The following is a 13,553-nucleotide window of genomic DNA, read 5'->3' as shown; positions in this document are numbered from 1 at the left end:
TGGCTCGGCCCCTTAACTCTTTAAAGATAACCAGTTATAAGGAAGAAGATGCTACATGAAAGACAGTTGGGGGGAAGGTTGTTAACACTGATTGATTCTCTAGTGAAGATGTTCTTAGTCTAACATTGTCCTTAACAACATAAGGTAGCAAAGAGAATGCTCAGGTTTCTCACCCTCACTTTTATTCTCTTTGTTCCAGTTTTCTAAATCATCTCTAAATCTTTATACTATATGACATGTTTATAAGGGATTGTAAAATACTCTGCCAGTATATCTATTCCCTTGTAAGTGGACTACCTCACACATATGTATGAATGTAAATACGAAGTGAAAAAGGGAGCAGCTGTTTTGAAGGGTGATGCTGAGAACATGTGCTCCTCTGTGAGGTGTACAACAGTGAACTTGTGGTACAGATTTGGATAGTTGTGAGTAATTATTAATTGTAAGATGAAAGAGAATTGAGTATATATTTTAAGGCACTGCTTCAAAAAAGTATCAAGAATTTTCATTGTGACAGGTGACAGTATTTCTAGTTTGGTGTTTTTCTCATCCTTTTAACGCCTGCATTTGCATTAGGAGGCAATGCCTAACAAGAACTTCATCATGGTCTTTCTGTAGACTGCTGTATTCTCTTCTTGTGTCTAGAAGGTCTGATTTCTCTTCATATTGATAGCAAGCAGGCAAAATAAAGGGAGAATGAATAGCATTTCATCTTTCACTACTTATCTCCATTCTGCAGCCGTGCAGTCGGAAACCCTTGTGCATGAAGACAGATTTGTTCTATGGCCTCGGAGTTGGGTGCCGGGGACGATGGCGGCTTCACTGAGCTGGCAAAGCCCCTCTATCTTCAGTACCTGGAGAGGGCCCTCCGGTTGGACCATTTCCTGCGACAAACATCAGCCATCTTCAACAGGAATATTTCTAGGTATGGTATCCCATATTCCCAATATAACGTTTCACCACATTTCTGATTCCCATCATTCCTGTAGATTTTATGGTTAAAGTATCTTTTATGGGTTTTGGGATGTTTGATTTTTTTTTTTTCCTTCTTTCTTTCAAATAAAATACAGTCAGCTTAATCAGAGGATCAGTTTCTTCTGTAAAGTGTTCAGTCTGCTAACCATAAATTATAATATTTTGCTGGGTCGGCTGTTATTGTGGATTCACCATTCTTCAATTTATAGTGATGAAAGTGAAGATGGACTGGATGACAATAATCCTTTATTACCCCAATCTGGGGATCCCTTGATACAAGTTAAGGAAGAACCTCCAAATTCATTGCTTGGTGAGACTTCTGGAGCAAGTAGTTCTGGAATGTTAAACACATATTCATTGAATGGAGTTCTACAGTCAGGTCAGTGTGGTGTGAGATCCCTCTTTGGACTATCAGTTCTTTTGGGGCAAGTGTCCTTTCATTTTTTTATTCTTTATGTTTCTTTACACAGAAACAAAATCTGACAAAGGGAATTTATATAACTTCTCTAAGTTGAAGAAAAGCAGAAAGTGGCTAAAGGTAAGAGATAAGGCAGAATGTTTATAATTCAAATAACCTACTAAAATTACAAATAGAAGGAGAGGTTACTGACTAATTATGGCACATTGGCAGAGATTTTCCTAGACATGAGTCTTTTATTCTGGGTGTGGTTGGTTTTTTTGTTTGTTTGTTTGTTTTTTGTGGTACGTGGGCCTCTAACTGTTGTGGCCTCTCCCGTTGCGGAGCACAGGCTCCGGACACGCAGGCTCAGCGGCCATGGCTCACGGGCCCAGCCGCTCCGCAGCATGTGGGATCTTCCCGGACCGGGGCACGAACCCGTGTCCCCTGCATCGGCAGGCGGACTCTCAACCACTGCGCCACCAGGGAAGCCCTGGGTGTGGTTTTTTAAGAGATTATAGAGAAAAATCTAGAGGACTCAACGAAGTTCATTTTAGCAAACATTTTTGGGAATGAAGCCCTATACTGAGCAAGGGAGTACAGAAATATATCAGATAAGATCCTTGCTCTCACTGGCTTGTAATCAGGATTATTAATCTGTTTTTTTTTTATTAGTCACTGAGTAGTTCATTCATTCAACAGGTGTTGATTGGCACGTACTGCCTTGGGAGATACTATTGTAGATAGATAGAGTTCCTGCCCTGAGGAGCTTACATTCTAATGTAGGGAGGCAGTGAGTAAGCCTGTAAATAAGAAATAAATACAGTTTCTTTAAAGAGGTAACATTTCAACTGATTGCTGAATGATCAGAAGGAACTATGTGAAGGTTTAAGATAAGAGCATTTCAATCAGAAGGAACAATGGCAGAAGTCCTGAGAAAGGAAGCAACTTGGTATGTTTGGGGAAGAAAGGAGGTTGGTATAGCTGGAGCACAGTAAATGAGAGGATAGTAGAAACTGAGGTTATTAGCTGATCACGTTGGGCCTTGTACACTATGTTACGGAATTTGTATTTTAACTCTTGTTACAGTGCTAAGCAGTTGGAGTGTTTGTAAGCAAGGCAGTGACAATCTCATTTATACTCTTACAAGATTACTGTCATTAGCTAGACTGAATTAAGGTTAGCATTTCTTTTATTGAAACTAATTATTTCTCTATTTTATACTTTTCTTATGAAGAGCTCAAAGTAATTTAAAGGTAGTCTATTATTTTTATCACCAGCCCCTTTAAAACGCTCATGTGGAAAAGGCCTGATTAGCTTCACATCAATGAGGTTTTAAACTGTTGGGAATGCAGTAACCTTATGCTTGGCCATCACATTTTAAAAAATTGAGATGTAATTCACATGCCGTAAAATCTACCCTTTTAAAGTGTATAATTTAATAATTTTTAGTACTTTCATAAAGTTAATACAGCCATTACCACTATCTAATTCCAGAACATTTTCAACACTCCAGGAAGAAACTCTGTTCATTAACAGTCACCCTTTCTCTACTTTCCCCAGCCCTTGGGAGCCACTAACCTGTTTTCTGTCTCTGTGGATTTGCCTATCCTGGACATTTCATATAAATGAAAACATAAAATATGGCCTTTTATGTCTGGCTTCTTTTACTTAGCATAATGTTTTCAAGGTTCATTCGTGTTGTGGCACATGTCGGTACTACTTCCTTCATTTTAATGGCTGAATAATTCTTCGTTATCTGGATAATACCACATTTTGTTTATCCATTCATCAGTTAATGGATTTTGGGGTTGTTTCCCCTTTATTAGGCATCACAGCTTGTTTTCTGTATTATATCTTTATGCCCTATAGTAGCTTTTTAGGTTTTGTTTAGTTTTTTGCCTTGGTATTTGACATTTATTTAAATTACCTTATGTGTAGCGTATGTACTAAGTGAAATTTAGCCTTGTTGCTGTTGATAGCATTTCTCATGTTTTGGCGCTCTTTCATTCGTGACTACTAGGTTTAATTGGTATCTTTTTGTTTTTTAGATGAATTGGTAAAGAATAGTATAAGGGAAACTGGAATGACTATCCTCCAGCTGTTTTTGTCATTGTTTTGGGATCTGGAAAAAACCCTTGGATTATAAAAGGAATTGCTTCATATCAGAGGTTCCATTTCCATTTCCTCCCTTTTTCAGAGCATTCTGCTAAGTGATGAATCCAGTGAGGCAGATTCTCAGAGTGAAGACAATGATGAAGAAGAAGAAGAAGAAGAAGAAGAACTCAATCTCAGCAGAGAAGAACTTCATAATATGTTGCGACTGCACAAATATAAGAAACTTCACCAGAATAAGTATAGTAAAGACAAGGAGGTAAGGGTTTCAGGAGAAATCTCAGATTTTCATGCTGGGTATTTACCCTCTGGTTTATATTAATTGAAAATACATCATTTTAACTTTATATTTAGGTGGTGGTTGTGGTTGTTCTGATAATTGAAATATACTTCACATACCAAAAAAATTCAGCCTTTTAATGTACACAGTTCAGTTGGTCTTAGTATATTCATAGAGTTTGTAACTATCATCACTTTCTAATTTTGGAACATTTTCTCACCCCAAAAAGAAATCTCATTTCTCTTAGCTCTTGCCCCTCATTCTCTTTCGTTCTTTCTTTCTTTCTTTTTTTTAATTTTTTACATTTTTAAATGTTTTGCCGTGTGGCTTGCAGGATCTCAGTTCCCCTACCAGGGATTGAACCTGGGCCACAGCAGTGAACGTCTGGAATCCTAACCACTAGGCCAGCAGGGAACTCCCCCCCCTCATTCTCTTCATTCCCCTCAGCCCCAGACAGTCATCAGTCCACCATTTGTCTCTATAAATGTGCCTATTCTAGACCCTTCATACAAATGGAACAACATGTGTCCAGCTTCTCTCGCTTAGCATAAGGTTTTCAGGGTTCATTCATGTTGTAGCATGTATTAGTACCTCATTCCATTTTATTACCAAATAATATTCCATTGTATGGACGTAGTGCGTTTTACTTATCCATGCATCATTTGATGAACTAATTGGATTGCTTCTACTTTTTGGGTTTTATGGATTGTAGCTATGAATAGTGACTTGTTTCACTTTTTGGCTCGTATGAATAATGCTGCCCTGAAGATTTGTGTGCAGATTTTCGGTGTGGACAGGTATTTTTATTTCTCTTGGGTATATACCAAGGAAAAGAATTGCTGGGTCATATGATAAAACTATGCTTACCCTTTGGGGGAACTGTCAGGCTGTTTTCCAAAGCAGCTGCACCATTTAAAATTCTTGTGGTTGCTTTTTAATGCAGTTGTTCTTTGGAAGTGTTCCTATCTTGGAAAAACTCCCTTTCTTCACATACTAACATTAGATTGATGATAGTTTTATGTGGCAACTATTTGAATGGTGTTACAAACGCCTTCTGATTTTTGTCAGGAGTGTAGCACTTTGTACATAATGAGCAATAGAATATTTGAAGACCTAAAACATTCCAGCAATTAGTTAAGGTCCAAAGTCAGTTCAGAAAGCTTTGAATAATATGCTAAAAGTTATAAACCTGTAGAAGTAATAAATAGTAAGATGTATGAAGATGTATGACTTTTGACTTAGACAAGGAGTTCCTTTTTAAAGTACAGTGCTAAGGCAGTTGGTGCTCAAAATACTTGGTCTTCTTAAAATTGAAGTAAAAGCCACATGTGGGAAAGTCCACAGATTTTAAGTTTACAGCTGTGTGAATGCTTTAACAGAGGACCTTGTAATAGTTCTCCATGTCACTCTTCTATCCTAGTTTCAGTCTTTGAACAACTCATTTGCCTGTAATTCAGGAAAGAGATTCTGCAGTGGACTATCTAATTTTATTTATCTTCGTATTTACCCGTTAGTAATAGGTCAGACAAAATTTGAGCTTTGGAGGTCAATTTGAATGAAATGTTTGAAAAGATTAAGTACTCTCTAGACAGAAAAAAAATAGATTATTCATATGTTAGAATTCTGCTAACAAAGACACTATGTATAATATTGTCAGACTCTTAGTGGGAAATGAAGAGAGAAGACTTCAGAGATTGAAGAATTGTCATGGCTGGGGACTATTCAAACTAAATATAAGGCTAAGAGCTGGGAAAGCAGGCATTAGAAACCTTAGTAAATCTGGGGACCTATCGGTAGTAGAAGTATTGTTTATTTCTTGTTGATGAATTGAAGAGGAGACCTTTCTGCAATGATAAATATGTGTCAGAACAAAGTAAATATTCTGGTGGAGAATCAGAATCATGAAGGTTTTTTTTTTTTGTTTATTTGTTTTTTTAAGTTATTTTCAACAACTTTCCATGTGCATAGCTAATGAACCCATTTTGTTCTGAAGTTAAGGAAATAATTCACTTTGATGTATTAAACGTTTATTGGTCTCTTTGTGGGAAGGATACTGTATGTAGGAATTATGTTTTTTCTCTGGATCAGCTTTCTTTAGTAAAGATAATTTGAAGGCTGTGCTGTAGGAAAGACAGGCCCTTCTAAACATCACTGTCTTTGCCTACTTCAGTTGCAGCAATACCAATACTACAGTGCAGGACTGCTCTCCACATATGACCCTTTCTATGAGCAGCAACGGCACCTTCTTGGACCCAAAAAAAAGAAATTCAAGGAAGAAAAGAAACTTAAAGGTGAGGATATTGACCTGCCTTCTACCTTTACTCATTCTTAGTTCCAGGTACGTTTGGGCTTTGAACATAATCCATGTAGTAGAAATTTGCTTTATCTGAAAAACCTTGGTCTCCCTTATCCGATTACTAGTTGTAAATAGTATTAAATTTATTTTGTATTTGGTTTATGATCTATTCTAGAATTATGAAGACATGAGAACTATAGATTCTTTGCCAGAGATTTAAGCCAATTAGGTTATTCCTTTTTTTCTTCTACATACTCTCCAAATATTGAAAATGTTCTGGGACAGAAAGAAGTTAGTTATACACAGGGAAGTATGTAGAGTCACCTGAAGTATTTGGAATAAGTTATCATTGTTGCTGTATGTAGTGATTTAAAATAGACACCTCCTGATGATCTTCTGTAGTGCTTGTTTGCACGTTTGCCAGGAAATGTGTTTTCCTCTCTGAGTTCCAAGCAGCTGGAAGTCAGGAAGGAAATAGGAAAGGAAAGTTTTAGACTATCTGTACTAGGCAGATTTTATTCCCCTAAAGGCATGAACTCTGTACAGAAACACTCTTTTCAGCCTTCTTCCCTTATTTCTTCCACATCCTCCTTGTTTATCTCAGTATTTTCTCATCCTTCCACCCTTCCTCTCAAACTAGATTTTTGTTTCATGTGCAGTTTTCTTTTCACAGGTCTCAGTGTCATATCAGTTAATGCATTTTTTTTCTTTCTCTGTTATTTTTCTTTAGTCACCTTACATTGCTACCAAGTAGAAAAGTTTCCTTCCTCTGATCATGACTTGAGCTCATGATACTTCATAAGCCTCCTTTCCTATTGTTGGGTTCAAAAGAAATACAGTTCTTAGGTTCTCTTCTATTTCTCTTTCATGTAAACAGAGGGAGTATCCAGTGTTCTTTTTTGAGGTAGTGTTAGCTTCTTCTTGGAATATTCATGGACCTGAATAGATAAAAGGAGAAACATTGCCAGTCTCAGTGGAATGAGAAAAGAACCTTGATTTTTCTTAAAGTGATGAGGTTGTTTTGTGACTTTCTCCTGTGGAAGGGAAGAAATGCAACCTTCTGAGAGTCTGTTTCCTTTGCAGCTAAGTTGAAAAAAGTGAAGAAAAAAAGGCGAAGGGATGAAGAACTTTCCTCTGAAGAATCCCCTCGTCGCCACCACCACCAGACCAAAGTCTTTGCCAAGTTCTCTCATGATGCACCTCCTCCTGGCACCAAGAAGAAGCACTTATCCATTGAGCAGCTCAATGCCCGTCGCAGGAAAGTATGGCTCAGCATTGTGAAAAAGGAACTACCAAAGGTAAGTGAGTGCCTCCAGATAGAATGGTTTCTCTGCCTGCCCTCCAAAGAGAAGCTGTGAGAGGTAGATACCTTCACACGGTTCAGAAAGAAAACTAATCTTTTGGAATTAGGAAAATCCTGAATAGTACTCTCTTCAGTTAACTGATTTTCTAGAATTTTATCAAAATACATGAGATAATTGTTGTGTTATGCTCCTTGGCCAAACAAATGGAGGGAAACCTCTTTGAGGAATGCAGTTTTCTTACATAAAGAAATAGAGATTTGACAGCAAATTGATAGGTCATAATGCAGGAAATTAAAATAAAATGATGGACATGTGTTTCTTAGACTTTATAAACATTTGGATGTTACTGAATAATCACAGGTATTAGAAGAAAATGTGAATGATTTAGGAAAAACATGTATAAGCATTCATTTTGCTCTTTTAATTTGCTTGAATGTTTTGATATACTAATTTCAAACTTAAAAGTTGCAGGAATAATGTCTGTATACCCTATTTATTTATTTATTTGTTTATTTATTTATTTATGGCTGTGTCGGGTCTTAGTTGCAGCATGCGGAATCTTTGTTGTGGTGCGCAGGCTCCTCTCTAGTTGTGGCGTGCAGGCTCCAGAGTGCGTGGGCTCTGTAGTTGCTGCACGCGGGCTCTCTAGTCGTGGTGTGTGGGCTTAGTTGCCCCGAGGCATGTGGTATCTTAGTTCCCTGACCAGGGATCGTACCAGCGTCCCTGCTTTGCAAGACCAGTTCTTAACCACTGGACCACCAAGTCCCCTTATACTGTTTACTTAGATTCACCAGTGGTTTGCATTTTACCCAGTTAATTGCTTCATTATAAATTGAGTGCAATCTTAATAGACATATGAACAGGATATTTTATGAATTTAGAGAAGATGATTCTAAACTCAATGTGGAAAAAGTCAGTATGCGAGAATTGCTAGGGAAACAGTAAAAAAAGCCTTCCCAAACATTAAAACATACTATAAAATCTCTACAATTAGAACAGTATGGTACTGACACATGAATGGGCAGATAGATCAGTAGTACCTTTAATAAATGGTGTTGGGACAACTAGGTAGCCATTTTGTAAAAGATAAAATTAGGTCTGTATCTCACACATATACTCCAAATGGATTTGGCATCTCAGTGTAAAAAAAAGAAATCATACAAATATTAGAATAAAACGACTGCATTTCTATCTAACGTTTGTGTAGGAAAAGAGTTTCTAACTATGATTCAATATCCAGAGGTAATAAAAAAAATACTCTTAAATTTGGCCACATAAAAATAAATTTTTGCATGACAAAAGACAACTGACAGGGGCTTCCCTGGTGGCGCAGTGGTTGAGAGTCTGCCTGCCGATGCAGGGGACACGGGTTCGTGCCCCGGTCTGGGAAGATCCCACATGCCGCGGAGCGGCTGGGCCTGTGCACCATGACTGCTGAGCCTGTGCGTCCGGAGCCTGTGCTCCGCAACGGGAGAGGCCACAACAGTGAGAGGCCCGCATACCGCAAAAAAAAAAAAAAAAAAAAAGACAACTGACAAACCGGCAGATATTATTTTTTTTAATTTTTAATTTTTAAAATTTATTTTTGGCTGTGTTGGGTCTTTGCTGCTGCATGCGGGCTTTCTCTAGTTGCGGCGAGCGGGGGCTACTCTTTGTTGCGGTGTATGGGCTTCTCGTTTTGCAGAGCACAAGCTCTAGGTGTGCGGGCTTCAGTAGTTGTGGCACACAGGCTTAATTGCTCCGCTGCATGTGGGATTTTCCTGTACCAGGGCTTGAACCCATGTCCGCGGCATTGGCAGGCGTATTCTTAACCACTGCGCCACCAGGGAAGTCTGCATTATTTACATTGAATACTACAGTCAAAGGGCTGTTACCTCTAATAATATGGAAAGAACTATTAAAAATTGAGGGACAGGGACTTCCCTGGTGGTCCAGTGGGTAAGACTCTGTGCTCCCAATGCAGGGGACTTGGGTTCGATCCCTGGTCGGGGAACTAGATATGCCACACTTAAGAGTTCACATGCCGCAACTAAGAAGCCCACATGCTGCCACTAAAGATCCCACATGCCACAACTAAACATGCCACAACGAAGATCCTGCATGCCTCAACTAAGACCCAGTGCAGCCAAAATAAATAAATATTAAAAAAAAAAAATGGAGGGACAAATGACCACAGATTCAGTAGACAAATGGGAAAATGTCAAGAATAGACAGTTAGCAAAGAAAGATATAAAAATGGCTCTAAAACATATTAAAAAGGTTCAAAGTCTCTCATAATTGGGGTAATACAAATTAAAATAACACTTAGACACTATTTGTCACCTATCACACTGGCAAAAATTTAAAAATATGACAACACATTCTGTTAAGGAGCCTGTGGGGAAGCAGGTGCTCTCATAAATTACTGATAGGAATACAAATTAGGACTGTGTTGTGGGGTAAGTTGGCAACACCTAGCAATCTACAGATGCACTTACCTTTAAAATCAGCACTACCAGTTCTAGGAATCTACCTTAAAGCTAAAGCAACCATACACGAATACATGTAAACAAAGTTATTCATTGTAGCATTATGTGTAATTGCAAAATAACAGAAACAATCTAAATGTTCATACATGGGCCTTGAATTAAACGATGGTAGATCTATCCAGTGGATTATTATACTGCTGTTAAAAATAAAGAATGAAGAAGACCTCCCTGAACTGATTTGAAGTAATTTCGAGGACATACAGTTAAGTGAAAGAGGCAAAACACAAAAAAGTAAGTATACCCTTCATGTAAGAATAAAGGGAATACAAGAAAGTACACAAATATCTGCTAATTCATTCAAAAGAAATTCAAGAAGGATGAAGCAGAAATTAAAGTGATTGATTCCTTATAGAGGGCAAGTGGGAAAAGGGTGGAAAGGAGGGAAGGAATGGGAACAGGGTAGCAAGGATGAGGAGGAAGGAGTCTTTGAGTATATTTTGTATGAGGCTGACTTTTAGAACCATAGTAATGTTTCACAGATTTCTGATATACCTCCAGTATTAAACCAACCAGGATGTGGGTGGAGAGGGAGGTTGGGGGGATGTGTGGTCAAAATGGAATAAAAGTAGGAACAAATGAACTTAACTGTATTAGAAATGAGTAACATGATCAAGTTGCAGGGAGTGGGGAAGAAAGAACTCATCTAAGTAACTGAGGAGAACATTATTTTGATTGGATATGTAAGGCTAAAGACTGATGGAACTATGCGTAAATGCCACGATTGACATAGTAAAAGTGTTTCTCATAGGGTAATGAATAGGTTAGCAATTTTGAAACTACTTTATGTGTATACTAGGATTGAACAAATAAGTAAATATATTGTAGATGAGCCAGTTTCTCACTGCTGGAGAAAGAAGTTATAAGTAAGGAGAAGGGGAAAGCTAAAATGAAGCCCATGAAGTTTGACTGGGATCAGAGGTATCAGTATAAATTCATGGTTTCATATATATATACACACATACAGATAGATAACTGAAATATACTTGGGTGTGTATGCATGGATTAGCATGCATATGTATATTTTTTCTGGTTCTGTTTGCTGAGAGGGCCTAGAAGCAGTGACACCCCAGTAACAATGAAGATACCTGGCAACCAGGTCGTGATTTCTTACTTACTTATTTATTTGTTTTTGGTTGTGTTGCATCTTCGTTGCTGCGAGCGGGCTTTCTCTAGTTGTGGAGAGCGGGGGCTACTCCTCGTCGCGGTGCGTGGGCTTCTCATTGTAGTGGCTTCTCTTGTCACGGAGCACGCCTCTAGGTGCGCGGGCTTCAGTAGTTGTGGCACACGGGTTTAGTTGCTCTGTGGCATGTGGGATCTTCCCAGACCAGGGATCGAACCCATGTCACCTGCATTGGCAGGCGGATTTTTAACCACTGCACCACCAGGGAAGTCCCTGGGTCTTGATTTCTAAACAACTTTTATTCTCTAATAAGAGGAACCAAGGCTCCTTGAAGAAGTACCTTATTCCAGAACTCAGCAGGGAAAATACAAAATGAACATTGGGGAATTTTCTGGCGGTCCAGTGGTTAGGACTTTGTGCTTTCACTGCCGGGGCCCGGGTTCAACCCCTGGTCAGGGAACTAAGATCCCGCAAGCCGTGCAGGGCAGCCAAAGACAAAATGAGAAACATTTTTAAGTGGTGCCAGAAAGTAAAGAAGTTCTGAAGAAAGATTGGGGGGAGGTGGGGCTTGTCAAAAGAACACAGGAGGCAACCTGAAGGAGCGCCTCATGGCGAAATTTAGAATAATTTGAGCAACAAAATAAATAAGAATAATACTGGATTTTGACCCATAGAATAAAAGAAATATTTGTCAGTCCATACTGTTATAAGTAAATACTTGAATAGACAAAGTGTAGAAGGAACAACTCTTCCTTTCAGTAGGAATTCCAATTAGAAAGTGTAGAAGGAAATAAAATTATCTTTATGCAAATACCACAGTAATAATTGTTGCAGACTACATCCATTTATGAATGCTAAAATTAGAGGGCAAAAGGTAGAGGAGAAACAGAAGTTGCATAGCTTCAAAACTGGCAGAGTGGACCTTAACCAAATGATCAAAGTAAACATCACTAGTAATATAAATTTTGATATCATGAACTCCTTGATGTGATGCACTGAGAGGAGCACATCATCAAAACATCATTTCTCTGGTATTCTTGCCATAGTAAATGATGTCATTCCCATCATGAGGAGACAGCGGAAAACCACACATTTTGGGACACTTTACAGAATAACTGATTGGTGCTTTTCAAAAGTGTCAAGGACATGAAAGAGAAGGATTGAGGAAATGTTACATACAGGAAGAGATTAAGGAGAAGAACAACTAAATGAACGCATTGTGAGATCCTGTGTAGGATCCTGGAACAGTGAAAGGATATTAGTGGAAAAGTTGTTGACATTCAAATAAGATCTATATATAATTTGGTTAATACTTTACTGGTGTTAATTTCCTTGCTTTTTTTTTTTTTTTAAATTCGTAAGTGTCAAGAGGCATCACTTTTTATTTATTATTTTTTAAAGGGAACTTTAATTAATTTATTTTTGACTGCATTGGCTCTTTGTTGCTGCATGGGCTTTCTTTAGTTGTGGTGAGTGGGGGCTACTCTGTTGAAGTGCGTGGGCTTCTCATTGCGGTAGATTCTCTTGTGGCAGAGCATGGACTCTAGGCACATGGGCTTCAGTAGTTATGGCGTGCGAGCTTCAGTAGATGTGGCTCACGGGCTTCAGTAGTTGTGGCTCATGGGCTCTAAAGGGCAGTTAATTTCCTTTCTTAATAATTGCACTATGGTTATATAAGTTGCTAAAATTAGGGAAAGCGTGGGTGGGAAGTAGTAAGGGAACTCTACTATTTTTTGCATGTTTTCCATAACTCTAAAGTTAGTTCAGTTTCCTCACACCGTATACAAAAATAAACTCAAACTGGATTCAAGACCTGAGAAGATCTGATAAGATCTGAAACCATGAAACTCCTGGAAGAAAACATAGGCAGAACAACCTTTGACATAAGTTGTAGCAGTATTTCTTTGGATCTGTTTCTTGAGGCAAAAGAAGAAATAAAAGCAAAAGTAAACAAATGGGACCTAGTTAAATGTAAAAGGTTTTGGCCAGCAAGGAAAACCATTGACAGAACAAAAAGATAATGTATAGAATGAGAGAAAATATTTGCAAACGGTATGACTGGCAAAGGATTAATATCCGAAATATATAAACAGCTCATACAACTCAGTATCAAAAAAGCAACCTAATCAGAAAATGGCCAGAAGACTTGAATAGACACTTTTCCAAAGAAGTCATGTAGATGGTTAACAGGTACATGAAAAGATACTCAACATTGCTAATCATCAGAGAAATGCAAATCAAAACAAAAATGAGATATCACCTCACATCTGTCAGAATGGCTGTTAATCAAAAGGACCACAAATAACAAATGTTGGAGAGGATGTGGGGAAGAAGGAACCCTAGCACACTGTTGGTGGGAATGTAAATTGGTATGGAGGTCCCTTAGAAAACTGAAAATAGAACGGTAGTTCCAACTAGAGAAAGCCCGTGCACAGCAACAAAGACCCAGCACAGCCAAAAAATAGATAAATAAATAAATTAACTAAAAATTAAAAAAAAGAAAAAATATGGCAAGAATAATGCAAGGAACTGCCATGT

General features: G+C 38.2%; 1 protein-coding gene across 4 annotated transcripts in view; it reads left to right on the top strand.

Moving 5' to 3' along the window:
• The window catches only part of INO80 (INO80 complex ATPase subunit), a 128,809-nt gene that overhangs the window by 28,589 nt on the left and 86,667 nt on the right, over positions 1-13,553 (top strand). For all 4 annotated transcript variants that reach the window (XM_067743657.1, XM_067743648.1, XM_067743636.1 and 1 more), the window contains exons 2-7: positions 740-925; positions 1,185-1,354; positions 1,446-1,513; positions 3,573-3,746; positions 5,938-6,058; positions 7,147-7,361. In XM_067743657.1, the coding sequence (XP_067599758.1) occupies positions 783-925; positions 1,185-1,354; positions 1,446-1,513; positions 3,573-3,746; positions 5,938-6,058; positions 7,147-7,361 (891 nt within the window). In that variant the 5' untranslated portion in view covers positions 740-782. The remainder of the gene's footprint in view (positions 1-739; positions 926-1,184; positions 1,355-1,445; positions 1,514-3,572; positions 3,747-5,937; positions 6,059-7,146; positions 7,362-13,553) is intronic.

This window comes from Pseudorca crassidens, chromosome 1, assembly GCF_039906515.1.
Source record: "Pseudorca crassidens isolate mPseCra1 chromosome 1, mPseCra1.hap1, whole genome shotgun sequence".
Classification (NCBI taxonomy): Eukaryota; Metazoa; Chordata; class Mammalia; order Artiodactyla; family Delphinidae; genus Pseudorca; species Pseudorca crassidens.
The sequence above is the reverse complement of the archived record's forward strand: the minus strand, read 5'-3'. Positions and strand labels throughout refer to the sequence as shown.